The following is a 22338-nucleotide window of genomic DNA, read 5'->3' as shown; positions in this document are numbered from 1 at the left end:
TTAATTTCTGCTTGCATACCCACTTCAACAGTTGTTTGACGTTTTTAAAGTCTTATTTAAGTTATAATTGCCTTCAAGAGAAGGAATGTCTATTTTTCTATTTTTATAAAATGTGATATAAGTTCATAGTAATCTTTAAATTCTTTGTTGTAGTAATAACAAAAACATCCATTACTCTCTGCCATTGATACTGAAAATGTGATGTTTTTCTTTTGTTTAGGACAACAGTGGAGAGTGCAGGTTAAAACAGATGGAGATTCCCCAGAGCCACAAGAGTGTAAAAGGACCCTTGTGATTTATGGCTCAAAGGGCAAAAGTGATGAGCTTCTGCTTTCTCCACAAACACCAGGATATGTGTGCTTTCTACCCAGAGCAACAGATGAATTCACTGTAAGTCATAAAAAACCAGTAATACATAGAGCTTATCATGACATTCCTCTCTAGCCAAAAGAGAGAGAGATATAGATATATAGATATATATATGTTGGTGTGGCTGGTAAAATTGACGTATTTATTTACAAAGATGGAATGATATAACTTTGGGTCACCTTCTGCTGGTAGTCCTGTTCTACTACAGCCAGCTCAGTGTTCTCTTTGAATTTTCAGTGCCTTCAAGTGTGTGTCATGGAGAAAAATGGTGCCTTTTGTGTAATTTATTGCATTCATCTTGCATTTTTTTCTAATTCTCTGAAGATTCCTGAGTTGCCTTTATACAAAAGGCAATATACAATTATTTGAGAATGCAGAAGATGAAGGGTTGGACAGTATTCCGAGAGGACATAAGTGGGCTTTTCTTTCTTTTCTTTCAGTCTCTGTAAAGCAGTCTCCACTCTCCCCCAAAATATTTCTGTCTCAGGCCAGCAGGCAGGGGATTTTTCTGGATATTCATAAATCACAGGAAAATGCATTCACGCATATCAAAACATGATGAACCCTGAAGCAATAGCATATACATGGCCAGTATTAAAATCAACCCTAACACAGTCCTGACTACCTATACACCTGACACGCATCCTGCTGCTTTAAGAGGATTCATCTGAGGCATCTTTTTAATGTTCAAATTCTGTTCTGGCTTTCTAGGCTAAGTCACTGCAAATTCTGTTGATTTGCATGAAGTGCAGCTTCTAGCCAGTGAGATGAGAGAAATAGCTCACAATTCAAGGCAGTTTTCTAAAGCTCAGCAATACTTTCAATGGCTGCAATAAACATTCTGAAAACAATGGCAAAATTACATTTAGAATATGTTGTCAAAGCTTCATCATAATGACATGATCCAGGCTGAATTTTTAATTTAAATAACAAACTAAAGCAATTTAGGAACTTTGCAGGGAGTAAATGAAAATATAAATGGCATTTGTTAAAGACAAGAAAGCAGCTGCTTATCAGAAAACAGACAGGAAACACACTGAGCAACAAAAGGAGCTTCCTAAGCCATCAACATAAACTGAAGAGGTCAACAGAGGCAGAATCTATGTATGGAGCAACCACACCAGCTGGCTGAATTTTGGCAAGCGTCATTCCATAAAGCAGACTTCTGTGACATCGAACTTGTTGGTAATTTCCCAAATAGCACATATTCCTTGTTAGGATTGCCTAATTTCGATGAGTGAGTATCATGCTAGGAGAAATTAGTATTGTTCTGTGTCAGTTGTGGTTGTCCTTCACAGTCTACTATCCTAGTGCACCATAGTACCATATCCATCGTACTGGGTTTCCACTCCACCAGCTTTCTAAATTCTTGTTCATACTTTGCATTGGCTTTGGGTTACTGCCTATATTTTCCCTTAGCTATTTGTGTCCTTGTTTTTGTTGCTTTCTATGAAGAAGTTAATACTATTTGAGCATTGCTTACTGTGCATGAAATTTTGTCTCTTTGCCACATTGCTTACAGTGTTTTACAGTTTTTGTGGCATTCTAAGGAAATCAGAATAGCAGGTCTGATATAAAGGAGCATTTGGGGATTCACAGGTATCTCCATAAATACCTTCATATCTCCTCTAAGTGGTTCAGCTAATAAACCCAGTTTCTTTTTACTCTCCCTTTCTTTGTCCTTACTAAGGCTATTCAGAAGAGCACAAAAGCTTTGCTTATGTTCTCCCACTGTAGCAGCAGGCTGGAGGCATGAGCATGATATCACAAGGAGGACAAGCTGTGAATTCAGCTTTCCAACAAGCAGGAGTAAATGAACTTTTAAATCCCCCCAAGATCCTGGTCCTAGACAAATGTCCTTAGTAATATAGCGCAGTATAAAGAACAACAGGTTATGTGCTATAAGCAGCTCACATTGTTTTGAAACAGTGAGCTTAATTTTGATCTCAGATATATGTTTATTGCACACTGAGGAGAGGAAGGCATGTAAATTCCCGATTTTCCAGGTGCTCTCACACAAATATATGCACAGAAATGTATCATATTCAGAATGATTATTTGATCCAAAATATTTTCAACCAACTTTGTGAAAGAACAGATGTAGTTTAGTGGCACGTAGCAAGCATAAAGAATAAATTGTTAAAAGACATAAAATAGCAGCATGCTGTCAGGTACAGTTGTTGGGTTTCAGTGGTCTCAGGCATCTCTAGCACAGTGGGTGAGCTGCTTAAATAAGAGTAGATTTAATCAGAACACCCTAGTTCTAATAAATAAATTGAGAAATAGGTGAACGTATCAATGTTATTGAATCTGCTGGGAGTTCTAGCATTGAAGATAGCATGGCAAGAAACCATGCCATCTCCGATGAACAAACACATTGAAAAATAACTGGGAAAATGAAAGTAAACTGACAGTGCAGTAGTAGAATTTTTTTCCTTGCTATTCCATTGATGATAGGAATCAATTTTTGATCTCATGTGAAATGAGTAAATTTGTAAAATATATATAACTTTCTCCCAGTTGTTACTGTTTCTTGGTTACTTGAGAGTAAGCTTGTCAGAGGATGCCTTTGGAGAGTTCTAGTGTATTGTGCACAGTATGTTATCCAGAGAATCATAAAATCATAAAATTGACTGACAGATCATGGGATTGGGATCCCTAAAACTACTCTCCAAAGCAGTAGCACAGGTAGTATGAAATGAGCAACAGAGCTCTGCAAGTAGGACTGTTCATAAATACACAATGAATACGGAATGTATTTTGTGTTAAGGACTATTAGGATGACAGAAAATTTTAAATCACATAATGCAATACTCCATGTGTTTTCCAAAGTGTGAGATGATGCTCCAAACAACAAGTAGCAGGATTTCTGGAGTTCCTGACAGAAAGCTGTTCAGCTGAATTTTGGGATGCTTTGACCACACCCTTTTAAATAGAACAATTTATGCACTTTTTTTTTAACAGGGAAGTGATAAAGAATTTAATGTAAATGTGCACCCAAACAGTAAATATTACAAAGCTTTAATTACATTAGGCATGATGTCTTTGGAGAAGCCCTGTGTGAGTCAAAAAGGAAAAGATTTAAAATACTATGAAATTCTCTAATCATCTTAATCAGTTACCTGTCTCTGAGAGCTTTAGAACCCTAGTGGCTTTGCCAGAGCATCCTCTTGATTATAAAGGCTATGCTCCTTCAATCATGTAATGGAAAAAATATTGTGTTGTTTAGTATATGACAAATGACGTGCAACTCAGCTCAGATTTCAAGTACTGAATATTACATAAAACTGTTCAGAAGAATGAAATGTGGAAAAATTAATTAGGAAATTATAATCATTAATAAAAAAAAAAGGTTATGTGTCCTCTTGCAAATATTCTGCAAACTTAAAACCAGGATATTTACTTGATATATATTTTGTGACTGATTATTTGTCTGTCTCTGCTTTGAAGGTCATGTTACATCAATTAATAGGCATGGACGGAGGGAAAAACCAATTATGGGATCAAAGATAGGATATCATATTCCAAAGGGAAACTGATTATATTAAATTGCTCAGAAAAGGATTACAAGAATGATCTAATGGCAATGCTCTGTTCCAATGATGGAGCTGAACGGAAAGGCTAATAATGGACAGAACTGTGGGGCGAAAAAACCCAAAGCCATGAAAAGGGGGGAAATACCTAATACACTCAATTGAAAATAGTTGGTGGTGTTTAATTCCACGGATCATAGACAGTATGATTACTAGTGCTTGCTAGTTCAAAGGCAGTCATGGAATTAATTGAAATTGTGATTCTAGAAACAAAAGGGAAAACAGTGGCTTTTAAATAGTCTGTCCTGTACTCTGAAATTATTTTCCTATATATCCCACCTGTGCATTTCCTACAAGGACTATAACACATATCACAGAATCACAGAATCACTAAGGTTGGAAAAGACCTGTAAGATCATCAAGTCCAACCATCAACTAACACCACCATGCCCATTAAACCGTGTCCCACAATGCCACGTCCACACGTTCCTTGAACACCTCCAGTGATGGTGACTCCACCACTTCCCTGGGCAGCTTATTCCAGTGTCTCACCACTCTCTCAGTAAAGAAATTTTTCTTAATATCCAGTCTAAACCTCCCCTGGCACAACTTGAGGCCATTTCCTCTTGTCCTGTCACTCGTCACTTGGGAGAAGAGACCAACACCCACCTCTCTGCAACCCCCTTTCAGGTAATTGGAGAGAGCGATGAGGTCCCCCCTCAGCCTCCTCTTCTGTAGACTGAACAACCCCAGTTCCCTCAGCTGCTCCTCATAAGACTTGTGCTCCAGACCCCTCACCAGCTTCGTTGCCCTTCTCTGGACACGCTCCAGCACCTCAATGTCCCTCACTGTCCTTCTTGTAGTGAGGGGCCCAAAATTGAACACAGTATTCAAGGTACAGCTTCACCAGCGCCGAGTACAGGTGCACAATCACCTCCCTACTCCTGCTGGCCACACTGTTTCTGATACAGGCCAGGATGCTGTTGGCCTTCTTGGCCACCTGGGCACACTGCTGGCTTATATTCAGCCGGATGTCAACCAACACCCCCAGGTCCTTTTCTGCAGGGGAGCTTTCCAGCCACTCATCCCCAAGCCTGTAGCGTTACATGAGGTTGTTGTGACCAAAGTGCAGGACCAGCACTTGGCCTTCTTGAACCTCATACCATTGGCCTTGGCCCGTTGATCCAGCCTATCCAGATCCCTCTGCAGAGCCTTCCTACCCTTGAGCAGATTAACACTCCTGCCCAACTTGGTGTCGTCTGCAAGCTTGCTGAGGGAGCACTCAATCCCCTCATCCAGATCATGGATAAATATATTAAACAAGACCGGTCCCAAAACTGAGCCCTGGGGGACTCCGCTTGTGACTGGACATGTCTTTATGACAATTTAGAAGCCCAGAGAATTGCAAATTTGCGTAGTAGAAGACAAAGTAAAATGTGAGGTACAGCTTGCTCTGTCATATAAAAATAGCCAGGTTCTGTAATGTTTCAACTCCAAACCAGAGGGCTTTATGGAATAAGGTGTGCATGGCATTTAGAGTAGCTGTGTGACGTTGTGTGAGCTGTGTAGCAGTCATGAGGTCCATCTACAAGAAAGAAAGTCTGCAGGCAGTAATTTTACAAGTCAGTAATCTGGTTCTGAAAGAGAAGCAGCAATGATTTTGTTGCCTGTGAAGGAACCATAGTTTAGATGGGTGAAGAACCCGCGTGCTCTCCTCTCAATGAACCCAAATAATTCCCATTAAGTTTAATAAGAGATGAATGTGTATTTTAGGAGAATTAGATCACAGTCCACCATAGCTAATGATATCCTTTGCAGCATACACAGCATGAATGAAAAACTCTTGACATGAAATTCTGCCCATGTATTTCCCTTTTCATGGCACAACGGTGGAGACCAAGTCAGGAATCTGTGAGGATATGATAGATCCAAGAGGCATAACCCCCCTCACATGTGCATCATAGTCTGGGACAGCCTTAGGTTACAGACAGACAGGGCAGGCTGGGCTTAGAGAGAGGACAAGTCTGGTACCCTCTTCTTCAGCGTAAAGCTACCTCTGTCTGGCTGTTGTGGGTACTGTGGAGTTACAGTTCAGGATCTGGGAGATTCCCTGCAGCCTCGGAGCTGTTATGTAGACAGTGGAAAGGATTTATTCCCTGTTCCTTAAAGGACAATGCCTTGAATCTTGAAATTTTGTGGGAGTGGCATGGCAACTACTTATAACACTTATCTTAAGAAATTCAGACTGGAAGGGATCTTTTAAGTCATCAAGTGTGATTCCTTCCTACCATAGGCCTCTTTTTGCAAGTTCTACATCATAAACAGTTCCAGCTCCTGTAGAATGATTTTAGCAGATTGCTTTATTTTCAATTAACTGATCCTCTTCATATTCTGATGTGTTATTATTTCTTATCTGCATAACAGTTATTAATGAGGGTGGCCAACTCTCTTCCAAAATGACAAAACCTTACATTTTATAGGGTTCCTCTCTAAGAAGAATAAGAATAAAGTAGCTGATACCTCCCTACATGTATGTGTCCATTGTGCAAAGGCACATGAACTAGCTTTAAGCAAGCTAGGTCAGCAGTGAAGGGCAGAGATCTGTTGAGAAGCAGAATGAATCAATCTATTAGGAGCTCTGTACTCTGTTTTCGGAGCGAGTCTGCTGGTAATGTTGCTGGTCCCAGAGCATGATTGTGTAAGACTAACTTCAGTTTCTTACTGTGATGCTACTGGGTGCACAAAGGATTTATTTCCTGGCAACAGTCACCAAAGCTTATGCTGTGACTGGTCTGGGAAAAAAAAAGGAATATGAGAGAAGAACAAGGTCACTGGCAACATTTTCTGGTTTGATCCTTCTTAAAAATGCTTGTTACCTTCTTAAAATAATAGTTCTGCCTCGTTTCACTTGAAAATTACTTCCCACCCTGGCTTTCTTGCAGTTGCCCAGTGAAAGGCTGCAGCACTCCACTTCCTGGTGTTCAGAAGACTTATTGTGCAGTGGTTAACGTCATGCAGATCATTAGCCCTTGACGCAGTTTGACCATGCCAGTTCCCACAGCCCTCGTTTGGATGGCTTAATCAGGTCTCACAGAAGCTCACAATCAGCAACCAGATATTGAATTTCCCACATGTAGTATGGGAACAGGGCTGTGTTGTTCTACAGAGTTATTTCTGTAACATTCATGATTTACTTTTATGCAGAAATATCCCTTCTCTTTTCCAAAGAATTGGTTATAAAGTAACTTCATGTTCTAAATCCAATAATTTTGCAAATGTGAATTTAGTTAAAACTTTCTAGGCTCATGGTAATTATCGTTAATTTTAATACCTCACTTGACTGCTTGTATCAGAACCGTTAACTGTAAGTTAATGCTCCCCTTATCCAATAGGGTCAAAGCTTTACATGTTACCTTTTGCCTAAAGAGCTTAAATGCACAGATGTTTCTAATTTTAACCTTGACTGACCCTAATGGTAGAGTATCATGCTCACAATACTAATATGGGACCAGAGGAAAATAAGGGAAACAATCTCACCCATGATCATACTGTGAAAAAGAGAAGGATTGATTCCCTCATCACACTTATCCCAGCCTCCGATTCAGCTTTTCCATTGGTTAATGTTAAGTTTAGGAATTCTACACTGTTTGGGAAAATCTCTGTAAGTGAACCAGCCCTGACAGTATGCTTTACTTCATGACATTTGTTGCAGGTAGAGACTGGAGATCTGGGAGATGTATACAAGATACGGGTCAGCTGCGATGATGTGCCAGGCTTTGAGGGTTGGCACTTGAAGTCTTTTCACTTAGAAGAGCTAAATACAAGACAAGAGCTGAACTTTGACTGTAAATGCTGGCTCTCTCTTAACAGAGAAGACAAGGAGCTGGTGAAAGAATTCCCTGCAGTCAGTGAGGACCAGAAAACTTTACCAGGTAAAAACAGTGAGAAGATATAAACAATGTAAACTAACCTCTTGAAAAGAAATCAATGCCACAGATATAATACAGCACTTTGTCTGAATTTGATATCTTCAGTGGCTCTGTTGCATCTGTCTTCATATATGCACTGTGAAAATGCTGACCACTTAAGAAATTTTAATTTTCCAGTTAAGTCACATATTGGGTTTCACAGTTGCTAAATCTTCTGTATGATTCTAAGTGAGCAAAACTGAACAATATAATTATACTTTTTAAAGATAAAGCACATGTTCAAAGCCATGGAAATTATTTGTAGTAGGCTTACTATTCAATTACTTAGCTTATAATAGCTTTAGTTACTAACACAAGTATCAGATGTAATCTTCGTTGTGCAAAATTATTTTATTTGTTTTTCCCGAAGGACTATTTTTTGACATGCTGACAGTTTCAGAGTATATTCAGAGATGCACTTGGAATGTGAAGACCTATAGAAGTACCACATTTGTTCAGAAAAGTTGGCAGTTACACATGAGATAAAAGTAATTAGAGACATGACTGCTTTTCTAAACTAAAGTTCCAGAAGTTCTGGTCCCTGAATACCTCAAACCTATTCATGATCTTAAAAGAAACTATGGCATTACTTTAGTTAAATGTTAACTCAGCAGGACTGTACATTGAAAATGACATTTGAAAAATTTTGGTTATTCTTTTTGTATGAGTATGAATACATATGCAATATAATGAACTTTCTCAGAAGAAAATCCAGTCTGACTGTGGAGGAGTACATTTATACAGGAGCACTATAGAGGCAAAAACTTTATAATTCCTGTTGTTCCTGCACCTTAAATTAACAAGTGCGATTTGTAAATTTTTATACTTATATGCTATGTCATGCATAACACGCTATGCTATGTGACTTGGCTATTCTAATTTGCATACACTTTACATAGGGTCTTATTCTTTGACCTGTGATAGTTATTATCTACTGCAAAGATAGTTCAGTTTCTAACAGTCCTGGAGCAAACTCAGATGAGTTCTTATTTCCCAGATCTTGCACAGTAAAATAGAATTGGGCAGAATTTGTCTAGATATTAGTAGTTCTAAGCTGCCTAAGTCTAAATTGTCCAAGTCCAATTTCCTTTGAATTTCTAAGGAAATTAATGGAAAGTCTTCATTGAGCTTAGCATGAAGAGATCAGATTCATAAAGAGTAACCTGACTATTTCAATCACTGTGTAGCAGTTTTTCTGGTAACTGCAGAAGTAAAAACAAGCAGTAGTCTTACTAAATACTCTGTGTTCCTGTTTTCTTTTAAGTACAACTTGTGCTTAATAAGGTTTATTTAAACTTTTTTTTTCTTTTTGTACAGTCTATAAGTATGTTGTCTCTGTACATATTGGTGACCGCTGGGGAGCAGAAACTTTTGCAAATGTTTATATCACTCTCTATGGCAAAAGAGGGGACACAGGTGTGAGGAAACTTCATACATCTTTAGCAAAAGGAAGAAAATTTCAAAGGAATAAGGTAATGGCACAAAAAATGCTGTCTTACCTGTGCAGGGGTTAGTACTGCTCAGAATACATCTTGCTACAGATGGGCAAGAATTTGGAAACCGAATTTATCTTGCAGATATTCACAGTAGACCAATGCCAGTGTTATTTCCTTCCTGTACAAGAACATCCCCACATGATAATAAGGGCCTGACATGAGCACATAGAAAGCTGAATACTGGGGAGAACCTCTGTGATCATGCTTCTTACTTCTTCCGTTCCAAATACAGGACAGCACAGGTAGCAAAGAATTAAAAATTAATGATTCGAAATAAGTTACCGAAATTGCTGTGAGACTTTTGCAATCAGTGATGTTTCTGTAATCAGAATCCCACATGAAACACTAAATCAATGTCTAGTCAGTAAGTTTAGACAAGAGACAAGAATTCCACTTAGAGAAGAGAATGCACGCAGTAGCAGTGTTTCCAGATGACCAAAACCAATAAAATTCTTCTCTTGTGTATTAGGCTTTCCTATGAGAGTTTCACTGATTGAACACTGAATTTTGAAAAAGCTCACTACCGAGATGTACTTTGTCAAGGAGAGTCTTAGATTTCTGTGAAATTATTTCATTAGCCAATTACCACAGCACTTGGTAGGGTAAAAGTGGAATCAGTAACAAACTGAGAGAATTTCTAAATTTCATTTCTGTGTATATCTCAGGGCTATACCTGCATACAGAAGATAGCACTCTACAATAATTATTTTACTTTACCTTCATGCACAGATTTATTTCCTAAAACGTCTTAATTAAAAAAATTAATTATTTCTGCTTACAATCTGGCTGTTGGGTCCTGACTATTGTTAGGAAAAAAAATTAATATTTTTGTTATATGAAAGTACTTTTAGTATTAGGAGCAGAAAATTTACTTCTCCAATATTTTTATTTAAAAAGTAGCAGGGACAACATATAGGACTTTGGCAAGTACTACATTTTTTAGAGATCAGTTTGCTAAGATCTTCTTTTTTAATTGTTGTGACATCTGGTTTAGTAAGTTCCTACTATTGAATTAATGTTTTATTGGGATGATGGTGTTAATCATAATCCTAGTCATTGTTGTTTAAACTCCAGTTGTTCATAACCTTGTTGACCTTTACAAGCTACCACCAGTCCATCTGGCTCTAGGCTGGACCGTATATGGAACACCTGGCTTTCTTACAAAACAAGCAAGAATTTAGTGGGGCGTATAATTTCTTTCTTTGCATGTCACATTTTTCCTTATTTTGTTGGTTTTGTTCTCCCTATTCTCATCCACTGATACCTGTGTTTACTTCTCTTTTTTCTTACTCTGCCTTCTCCATTCTGCTTCCCTTCCCATCTCTCATCTTTTGCTCAAATTGTTCTCCACCTTCATCTTAACTTTCTCCCTTCTATTGCTTACTCTTTTCTCCATTTGCTGTTTCCACAATTATTTTCATTTTGTAAGAAAAGCGAAAAGACAGGCTTTTCTGCTATTGGACAAGAATTTAGAAGCTATCTTGGAGTGAACACACTTTTTTCAGATTTCTAACTTTTCTTTAGGACTATTACTATATAACTAGGTTTGTATGATAAATTTTAGAAACTAGAAGTACCCTGAAAGATAGAAATTTGATTAGAACCAAAATCTTGTCATAACTGTTTGACTCTCAGAAGGTTGAGGTATATGCATTTTATTGTAATATGAAATGATCCATATTGTCCAAAGATCAAATGAAGTTACAATGCATTGTTAATGATGAATGTGGGATTCAGTGTTAGGTATAATCAGTGTGTGCTTTCTTAGTTTCAGAGGGAGATTTATGTTAAATATTACAAAAAAACAGACACAAATTTTAAATCCTCAGCTGAATCCAAGACTACATTTTCCCTGAAGTTCAAGCATATTCGGTTCCAAACTCTGTTTTATTAAGTATTACCCTTTTTTGCAGGTGGATTCATTTTTGGTGGAAGCTGTTTCTCTGAGTCATTTGCAAAAAGTGGTCATAGGACATGATGGAGAAGGCTATGGGGCTGGGATGTACCTCAAGATGGTAACAGTCAAGGAATCGCAAGACTCAGACAAAGAATGGGTCTTCCCATGGTGGAACTGGCTTGATACTCATCTGGGGTTATGTGAGACTGTTTGTGAGATTGTGACAGTTGGTAAGCTCTTCTGCAAAACTGGCCTGCCTGTTTATATAAATGTTTTTTTAGATTTCGCTACAGGTCTTTCAGATCTCTATAGTATCTTTCTTTCATTGCAAATGTGAATTTTGAGTTTGATCTTACTATTATAGCAAAACCACATGTGGTAAGGTCAAAGTTAATAAAATTCCATCCCATCAATGTGTTGTGTATGGAACACTCATCTTCTGAATTAAATTTAGCACATTGCAATGAAAGATTTAAAGCAGTTTGGGATGTGTGCCTCAGGGCAATAAATAGTTGAAGTTTTATGCACTACTTTCAGGTAGCTTAGGATCTCATTTGAAATCCAGAGAAAAGTTACTTTAGTGAAATGAGCCTAGACTTTACCTGTGGTATTATTCCATAGCACAAAGTACCCATTGTGGTATGCTCAGTTTCTGCTTATTTCAAGCCTACTACACCACAAGTTGTGCAACTCTAAACCTGGATGTATTTGGCAAAAGAACACTTACAGCAGGACCTTTGGTCATTTAGAACTAGTAGAAAAGATTCCTTCCTTCAATGCTGTGAAAGCAATTCCAAGTGAAGTAAATGAGCTGCAAAAGGTTGCCCAGGTGGAGTAAGACAGGTGCCCATGATAGATATACAGGTATTCAGTTGCATGTTTTTTCCGAGTTGTACATTTTACTGAGCTGTTCCTTTCCATTGAATCATTTTCATTTCCTATAGAAGGGTTAAAACAGAATGCAAATGAAGGACAACAGCTATTAATGAAGAAAAAGAGAGGGAGATAGTAATGCTGATCTTCTGAGGATCTGGCAAATATTTTTGTGTGTTTATTATAGGTTTACCTGCCAGTCTTGCACTATTACAGCACATGTTATATTACTAGGTAAGATCTAGTTATGAATGGAGCACATTGGTATTATTAATTTTGCATTAGGTGCCTACTTCCTACAGATGGCTGGTGTTTCTAAATGATAAAGTGATTTTAGTAACACTGATGGCTTTTTTAAGTACAATTAATTAGACCTTTAAAAGGTGACTGAATGTTCTCTTAGTAATTACTTCTAAACATGACAAGGAAAATACCTTGGCATCAAGAAAACACCCCTGAAACTAAATTTTAAACACAGAAAGAACATTAAGCTGTTAAATTCTTGGCAAAAAATATAATAAAGGTATTGATGTGTTATTCTTAGTGAACTGTTGCTATAGATACAACATAACCTGCAAATAGAGCTTTGTTTGTGTACCGTAAAGGCTATGATCCTGTTATATTATACCATTCCCTCATGCTGTCGTCTTTCCTCTTTCTCTTTGATCATTTTAAAAGGCGGAAGATTGATTTCTAGTCCTAAACTGCCTGAAATCAACATGAAGCCATCAGGTCTCTGGATAATGGACATCACTGGATCTGACTTGAGCAACGAAGAGGATCCAATATGCCTTTCTTTTATCTTCTATGGCAATCTGAGGCACAAAAAGTTGCCACTTCAGGTTACAGGAAAAGCAATTCAGATCAAAGTACTTCAATCTTTCTCTATTGAAAGAAAAGCCTAAGAATCATGTAGCCAATAACCCACTTAATTTTGAGATAAATTGTTTCTTTAAACTAAACTACCAAATTGATTTTTAAGTCCTCTGTGTAGTTTGGCATGGGTCATCATTTTTGTTTGTAGGTAGTAACACTGTCACTTGAACAATGGTTTTTGAATGAGCAGATTCTCCCAGTGTCTCATACTGAGAATACTTAAGTGAGCAAATAGGTCCCTTGGTGCATATCACAGTATATACCACACGGCAGGTACTGATTTACAGGTTTTGTTGATCTCAAAAAAGTAAGCAATTTGTAAACATACAATATGCCATGGGATACTATAGAGCTCTTGGGGCCAATGATGGAGAAGGAAGAATCATAAATGAGACAAAACTTACAGAAATTTCATTTTTCTCTTCCATGTAATTTATTCATCCCTGCCACTACGTTTCTACAGGCTAACTGCCTTTTTTGTATGTTTTCTTTCTTTTTTTTTTTCCTGTCATTATCGCTTTCTTTTTCCTCTTGATCAGCTCCTTTTTACCCACAAGTTTTCTCCTTTATTACGTTCTTCCGCCCTTCCATCGTTTGTCTTCACTTCCGCCTGTTAACCATTAACTGAAATATTAACAAGTGTCTGAGATCCATTTTCATTGAATTGTAGCCCGCTTCTTTTCCCAATGCTCTTACTTCCCTCTTGTAGCTATAATTCCTTCCCAGTGCCAATGCTGTGTTATTCTTAAGCTTTTCTGGTTTTGATCTCCATGAAAGATCAGTTCAGTAGAATTTGGAACTGACCTGAAGGTAAACACTGCAGACACCTCCTCTGGCTCAGGAGATCCCTGAGGCACAAAGTGCTGGAAGCTAGGACAATATTCAAGGGAAGTGTGACTACTACTTGTCCTGTTCTTGTACTACTTGTTCCATCCTTCTGTTGTCCTTTGTGGGTTTTGAGGAAATGGTTGATCCCTGGGAGAAAACTGGAAGTTTTAAGCTTGATCAGTTCATCCTGCAGCTGCAGAAACAAATATAAGGCAGGACTGAGGGAATGGGCGCAAATGAGCAGACAGGGAAGTGGGAACTTCACAAGCCAGCTTTGGATCAGAGAAATACATCCATGAAGCCACATCCTGAAAGATGTTTCTTCAGGATTGGCTGCTGGAACCGTGGAAGCAGGTAGCAAGAGAAAATCAGGAAAAAAAAAAGGTGTCAAGAGAGCCCTGGCAAAAAGCCCAAAGAGTGCATGAAAATATGTTACTTTTCATTTCGGGGTGCATCAGAAAGCAGCCTTGGAGCTGTGAATGAAGAAACTGTTTCCTGGTTCTTCTTCCTACTAGTCAGGTAAATTGAACTTAATGATTGAGCTAAAGAAATAATTGGCGTTTTTTTGTTGTTCCTCTTTTCTCTAATGAAAGAGGAACTAAGCAGACTAGCCTAGGCTATAAACATGATCCAAAATAAGGCGTATCCAAAAGGTTTTCCTAAGTTATTTCCAAGAACCTCTGATAAATATGAAGAAATAATATGAAACTGGATGTGGCCTGTCAGAGGAAAGACTGAAGTCAGGTCACACGCACTTTGACTAGCTGGGCAGTATTTGAAATGAAAGAGAAGGGGAAAGAATATGAGAAGTAGAGAATAGGAAGAGGAAAAGACAACTTCTGTTTTCTCCCTTCATTTTCCCTTACAGGGAAAAATTATTGGTTTAAAACCAGTAATTATAGTTATCTAAGGCCTCCTCTATTTTAACTTACTGAAGCAATGGTATGTCATAGAGATGTTGTACTATCCCTAGCAGAACTAGAAGATTTTTTCTCAAACATGAATGCAAGAAGAGGAAGATTTTAATGGACAGCTTCTATATGAAAACATGATGTAGGATGAAGATGGAGGATCTCTTGGATGTTTCCTCAAAATTGGATTAATTCTCCTTCAAATTTATAGTTAATTGTACCATTTTTATCTTACAAGTTGTAAGAAATATTTCTAATAGTGTTCAAAATTTTTAGAATTGACTAAAGCTTCTGTGCCTGCAAATAGTTTACTGAATCAGTGTAATATATATGGATACTGTGCCTTGTTCCGTGTACAAATTTCAGCAGTGACTGCCATCACTCGTTCCCTGATATCAAACCTCAAGCATTCCATCTCCTCATTCACATTAGTAAATCAATTTTGTATTGATTAGAAAGGGGAAAAATAGAAGCAGTTATAAATCTGCCCCAATCCTTTAACTACTGAAGTTTGTTCAACTGTTGTGTACAGCTGTCAACTACACTTGATCTGGCACAATTAGAATGAGATCCATTCATCTTCTCTTTTTCCTCACATAGGATGAACTGGCAGATATTGGCTCAGTATACAAAGTTCAGGTAACTGGCCCACATAGTGAGCTAAAACAGCCATGGCACTTAGATTTACTGCATATGAAACACACAGGCACAAAGGAAGAGATGTATTTAGCTTTTGACTGCTGGTTCAACCCTAATGAAGACAAATGTGTGGAACTGCCAGCTCTCTATGCAGATCAGGAGCCTTTGCCTGGTAAGCTAAGTCCTTTTTTGTTACTGGGGTCAGAATCTGTCACTGGAATACCGGTATATCTCTTTTGGGCCTAAAACACTGTGTGAGGATTTCCACAAGAATTTTACATTAACGAACATGATGGTTTTGCACATGCATTTATCATAAAGGAAAGCTGAGAAAAGAGAAATCATTGGTACCAGGATTATGACAGATGCTATAACTGCTGACACCAAACATAGGATTTGGCTTCTTTCATGTGAGATGATGTTCCAGTTTTAGCTGTTGATTATTTATTATCTTTTCAAATTAATGCTATGTCAGCTGAAGGTGTGTACAAAATATCATCTACTGTGTGACAGTACCTGAATCTTCCTATTCACAACTAATAGTAAATTTTTTAAGAATGAAAGAATTGCAAAAACCCTCCGCAAAACAGAGATAGAATTTTAAAAATGTGTTACAATTAGCCAGCAAAGAGATATCCAAGAATTTCAATTGCACTAGTGTTTTATTGATGTTGATGAGAAATTTATAGCACAGCAAGTAATATTCCACAAAAATACATACTAAGTTGCATGTTTCTCTGCCATTAGTAACGCATGTGAATCGTATGATGCCAGAGAGATAGTAAAGGGATTTCTCCCAACCCCCCAGGAATATGGAGAGGAACAACCAATAGCATACAGCTAACTTGATCACTAGCTATTTAGGAACAGGCTTCCTATCTGTCCAGCTCATTAGAATAAAGAGGATTGACGGGAATGGTAAAGATCGTATATTGAAGCTTTTAGTGACAGTTAAGAGGTTTATTGCTAGAGGCTATAGTACAAAGAATGTTCTGCTTAAACAGAAACTAATAGAAAAAGATGGAAGTGGCCCAGAAAAAGGAATAAAATATTCCATGTGAACTTTCACACACTATTCTCTAATAAGATTTTCCTAAATATTTCATCCCATTTAAAGTTGAAACTTGAACAAATAAAACAGTGAAGACCTTTTAAATCTCTGGTTTTGTGTGGGTTTGCATAATTTTAAATAATTAGTAGCCTTGTATTCATTTACTGAAAAAATAACTAGGGTTTTGGTATGTCAGATTCAAAATAACATTGGATGTTGGATGTAATATATGCAGGATGTACAATGCTGAATATAGTAAATCCAGAACTAGTTAAAAAGCTCGATTTCCCCAATTTGTTTATGAATGATTGGGGGAAATTATAAGTATTGGTAATTATTTTCAGCATTCAAAATTGCTAAATGTTTAACTACATGTAAAAGCTCCAGAAATTCAAACAAAAAAATTTTCTAGAGTGCACCCCTTAAAGCCTCTATTATGCTAAGAACCAAATGGAGATACTGTCAGACAGCATTACCCTGATTTGTAAAGCAATTCAGTTTTGAGGTATATTAGAAAGTTAAGGTGTTTTTCTAGGAAAAATTCTAGGAAAATAGATGTGTATATACTCTCCCTCAGAAATTATACCATAGATGGGTAGTATCCCCTAAACTAGGAAGTTTCTTACAAACCATTTTGTGGAGTCCAGTGATCTACAACTGGAAGCGTTAATATCAGATTTATTCTTTGTAGCCCCAATACTAATTCAGTCTAAAATTTCTGTTAGCTTCTTCCTTGTATTCCAGCTTGATTTCTAGAGAAAATAAAAATTTTCATTTTTAGGTGTTTGCTCTCATTATTTCTTTGAAAGAGACATCCATTTATGGAGATGTCTTTAATGAATATCTTGACAGATTAAATTCACATAAAGACAAAAGAACAATTTTGAATTATATCGATCATTGCTATACCCAGACAAAGCAAACAACAGGTATATAACTTTATAGGAAGCAAAGTAAATGCTAAAAACTAGGCAAACAAGGAAACAGTAACCTTTATCAGTAATTGTCTAGTTGTAATGAAGGCCATACTAATATAATTATTTCTGTTCTAAACTAAGTGATTCCATGAGATTTAGCTAGCCAAAAATACATATCTATGCTAATTTGGAATCTTCAGGAAAATTGCAATTCCTTTGTTACAAGCAGTGGACACCCAATTTTTTCCTGCATCTACAAACACATTCTTCCATGTTTTTTCACCTCTTTCTGAGCTCTAATGTATCCTCTGTCCATGTCTCCTGCATATCCCACCTCATCTGGTGGGGCATGAGGATGATTTTTCAAGCCCAATAAATCCCATCACATTTATGAGCCAACATTGAATCTATTTTTAATAATTAAAAATAAACGAACAAAAAATAAGCAAATTTTAAACGTGACTCTCTGAAATCGCTTTTTCTTCTATCTGTAGAAATATTTCTTCTTAAATGTGAGTGTCCAAGCCCAAACTTTAGGTAATTCTTGAGATACAATTATATTAAGAAGTCAAGGTCAAATGATTCTATTGCATAATTTCGTTAGGTTCTGTGGGATTATCTCAGAGCTGAATTTGTATTCTGGATATTAGCTAGTATCACAGAAGCAAATAATTTTTTTTCTTTCTTTTCTTTAGTCTGTCCATCCTAGTGTTTGTGAGCACATTATTTTAGACTATCTGTATCATGGGCCAAATTATTTATCATGCACCTTTTTGGACTTGGATTAAAAGATATTGATTACATTTTTTTATGTATTCTGTGATAATTCTGTAATAATTCTGTGCAGGACATTGATGTGCATATTAACACACTGGGACAAAGTCATTGCACACAGTAACAATAAACATTTTCGAAATTCTTGCTGTTAGACTCCATGTTTCTAGATGATTTCTAGATAATTTCTTGATGACTTTTAGAATGCCATTTTTTGTGACTGCAGTTGAAGGCACGCACCAGGAGTTATATAGCAACAGGAGCTGTTTGAAGCTACAGTGAGAACTTTGCAACATGTAGCTGTCAAAGTAACTATTGAAGATCAGTGTTACCTTCTCTTTACTAAAGGATTTTTAACACCAGTTGTGAACTGGTCTCTTCTGGCTGACATTAGTCTCCTGTGACACAAATAAAGTGTTTTTGTCTGGAGTCTACTGACATCCTGCTCCTCCTCCCTCCCCAGACAAGTCTGTTAACATAAGAACTTGAAGGGTTTATGTGCTTAACATCTGTAGAAAGAAACATCTGTGTTAACAAACATATTGATCTTTATTAAAAATGACCCAACTTTATGTTTTCATAGTTAATAGATGAAGTATAACCTTTCCACTGCTTTGTTAATCACAATAGATCATTATTATGCAGTAGTGTACCATGATGTGTTTGAGCATGGAGAAGTAGTCACTCACTACATGATACTTAACCTTTCCAGACACGATTCAGTCCAGAAGCTCATATTTATCAAATAATTCCTTTTTCATTAAAGTTAATGTTAAGTTCCATGTTATCTTCCAAATGAAAGTAGTTTAGAGATACTTCAGCTAATGCAGTCTTTAGACATATTAGGCTTATTAGCTCAAGCATGACACCAAACTAGCATAAACCAGACTGGCTCAGGCATAGAGCTGGTGAAGTGAATCATGCTGTTCTGCTTACATTTACTGATTCAAATTCCTGCTGACCCAGGCGTCTTTCTACCATACTCTGTTGTGTACATTAGATGAACTATGTGCTTTTGACTAGATTAAAAAGATCAGATATTCAACTGGCATAAACTGATTTGCTCCGGTGTCTTGAGCATATTAGCTGTGTGCTTATATCAACTGAGGATGTTGTTGCAAACCTTTAATTTCACAGAAAGAGTGATTTTAATTTTTTGAGACTCCTTATATGATAAATTAGCAGGGTTAGGCATCAGATTTAGTTTTACACATTTTTTTGCCATAGAACCCAATGAACATTGAAAAAATATCCCTGCTTACTCTACTCATCTTTGATTCTCAGTTGCCTATCATTCATTTAAAAACAAAACTGATTCAATGGGGAATTATGACAATTACCTCTGGAATACTCATTCGCCATATTGCCTTTTTCTATTTATTTTACTATGTTGTAGAGCAGAATTTTTTCAGAAGCCTATGAAAAAAAAGTCCCTATCAGCTATATCCAACAGCTCTGAAATACAGCACCCTACCCTGCTCCATTTTCATTTGCATCCCTACCATCTCATCTTTCCATGGAGAACCTGACAATCTACAGAGGAGACCAGTAAGAGAAAAGGTCTTGAGAGCTCCAACAGGAGAAGAGGAGTTCATTTGATAGTTCATTTCCTCCCTGACAGTTTTTCTTACTTTCCTCCCCATTGGAAAAATTACCTGCATTGTCTGATTTCATTACAAAGCTAAAATCACAATGGTGTAGAAGGTTTAACTATACCTCTGACATTCAGAAAGGGTGTGATTATATCATTTTAACTGTTCATTCTTGAAAGGCTATTGAGAGTTCTGTGGACAAATGTTACTGAATTATCACAATAAATTATATTTTAATATCAAAGTACATAGCAAATTCAACAACAAGAAAAGAAGGTAAATTCAAAGCAACACCTTCTGTCCTATCTTTAATTCATTTTTTTCCCCTTTTTAATGAGCATTAGGTGATCACTTTTAGTTTCACACTATGTTGGCTTACATCTGAAACAGAACTTTTATAAATAGGATTGGGAGGAAGCAAAGAATGGCAAGGTTGAATAGAACATCTTATTTTAGTAGATTTTTGTTGTTGGGTTATGACGTTCATCTGATAGTAAGAACGGTCCCAAACTCACCCTAAGAACTTTTACCCCATTTCTCAACATCTCTTTTGTGTTATGCCTTCCTTCATAGGGTTTACTTTGTTTATTTTTGTTTCACTTACATAGTGGAAGTCCTTTCTCTGATCCAAAACCTTTGAAAATTAATGGGAAATATTTGCTGTGACTACACTAAGCTTTAAATTATGCATCAATAGAGTCAGCAGATTCAGCTGAAAATACTGACTCAGCAAAAAAATTAGATATGCTTCTAATTTTCAGTGTGCATCTCATTTGAATACTACTTGCGTGATTAAAGCTAAGCTCGTGATTAAGTATATTAAAGATTCTGGACAAAAGCAGTAAAGATAATTGTGAGCACTGTGATTTTTAATCCATCCTACATGAGTGATCAGATCTATGGACCAAACTCTTCTGATCTTGTTCACACAAGTAGTCTTTTGACTTCAATGAATCTGCTTATACAACCAAGGTATACAGGCAAGGCAACACTCTAGATGAATAACACAGAGTCTTACCTTCATATCCTAACTCCTCTAAAAGCAAAAGTGCCATTGGCTAAATGCCAAAGAGTCACATGGGCAGCTCATCTACTTTCAACTATCTGGATCTATAGCAAGAGCAAGTCTGTGTCGCTACACTGACTTTAATGCAGCTATGTTGTCTTTCACCTGACAGTGCATATTTAACTGTCTTGAAGAAAGGGATGAGATACATTAGGGCCCCAGTCTAGGAAAAATCTTTGTTTACTTCTTATCATCAAACATGAGCAATGCTGTCAATTACAAGTACTTTCTCAGCTCTTGGTTTAAATGATTTAAAAAAAAATCCCAGGGGAAGTCCCTGAAATAAAGTAAATAGTGCTGCAGTGAAATAAAGTTACTTTTCAGAAAGCAGGTTTTCTCAGATGTCATCCCCATGTAATAAAAGATGAAGAGAAACAAAGACATTTCAGAAGTTTACTGCAATGAGCATGCTTTTATTAGCAGCCTGATACAGCCCTTATTATTTAATGAATCCTTTTAGATATTAATTTTTCAATCAGTATGCAAAACCCCACTTTAGGACCCTTGTTCCAGTGATGTGACCTTTTTATTTTAGCCATATAAAGAAATAGCTATATAAGATGTCACAATATTTGAATTCAGGCCTTTTGTTATAACACTCAATAAAAATAGCACCAACTTGTGAAAAGAGCTGCAAGAAAAGCTTAAAAATAAATAGCCTTGGAACACCTTTTTTTTTTCCCTCCCTGTTTTCCTATCACCTACGCATGAAAATAAATGGCAGCCTTAGCTTCTGGGTTCTAACAACCATTCTCAAACCTACCAGAAATTTCTCATAATTACATCTTTTTAAAGGATGTACAGCTTGGCTAAATTGAGCCATTTCTATCTTGGAATAAATTTGATTCAAGAAGCAAACTGTACTGAAAATATCAGATGTTTCCAAGATCTATACTCAGATATTTGTGTATCCTGTGATGTATTTTAGACTGAAGTATGTATTTCAGACTTGAATAATGTGTATTTCAGTGCTCTCTGACTTGTACTGTTAATTTTGAGACTGAAAGTGCTTCTTATTTGCTCCTTGATTTCATGTCTGTCTAAAGCACTATTTCCCTTCGTTGCACACATGCGTTTCTTGGGAAAGCAGATGTTGTACAGCCAGCCAGGTCACAGGTAGGAACAAGCAGCAGGGTGGGGCCGGAAGACTTTCTCCACGTAACTGTCACATAGTCTAGATGTTGTCTATATCTGCTTTACTGCACCAGTGATGAAGGCTGTGGGAGTTGGGGCTGAATAGTTTGGAGTAGTCAAAGATAGCTCAGTACTTCTAAAATGTTGGATTTTAAGGATGCTCAGTCCTTAAAAAAAACCCAAACTGGTCTTGAAGTTTGTGACAAAAAAGTTTAAGACAGAATATATGCATTCTTGAATGTGTTCTTAGTACGTGTGCATTGCTTATTACTCACATCCTGAATGTGACTTCACATTTTACAGTGGAAAAAAATGGTTTCCTCCTTCTGAAAAATATTAGAAAGGTGTGTTTTACAAACCTGTGTTGCTGCAAGATAACAGCTCTTTTTCTTAGGCCAAAGTAATGATGCTTGT

At 37.0% G+C, this 22338-nt stretch overlaps 1 protein-coding gene across 1 annotated transcript in view; it reads left to right on the top strand.

The window, feature by feature from the left end:
* The window catches only part of LOC132316765 (lipoxygenase homology domain-containing protein 1-like), a 151967-nt gene that overhangs the window by 65577 nt on the left and 64052 nt on the right, over nucleotides 1-22338 (top strand). Inside the window, exons 17-22 of the mRNA XM_059815620.1 lie at nucleotides 221-390; nucleotides 7615-7834; nucleotides 9188-9342; nucleotides 11280-11493; nucleotides 12815-13005; nucleotides 15352-15562. Of these exons, the coding sequence (XP_059671603.1) occupies nucleotides 221-390; nucleotides 7615-7834; nucleotides 9188-9342; nucleotides 11280-11493; nucleotides 12815-13005; nucleotides 15352-15562 (1161 nt within the window). The remainder of the gene's footprint in view (nucleotides 1-220; nucleotides 391-7614; nucleotides 7835-9187; nucleotides 9343-11279; nucleotides 11494-12814; nucleotides 13006-15351; nucleotides 15563-22338) is intronic.

This window comes from Gavia stellata, chromosome 3 (genome assembly GCF_030936135.1).
Source record: "Gavia stellata isolate bGavSte3 chromosome 3, bGavSte3.hap2, whole genome shotgun sequence".
Lineage (NCBI taxonomy): Eukaryota > Metazoa > Chordata > Aves > Gaviiformes > Gaviidae > Gavia > Gavia stellata.
The sequence above is the reverse complement of the archived record's forward strand: the minus strand, read 5'-3'. Positions and strand labels throughout refer to the sequence as shown.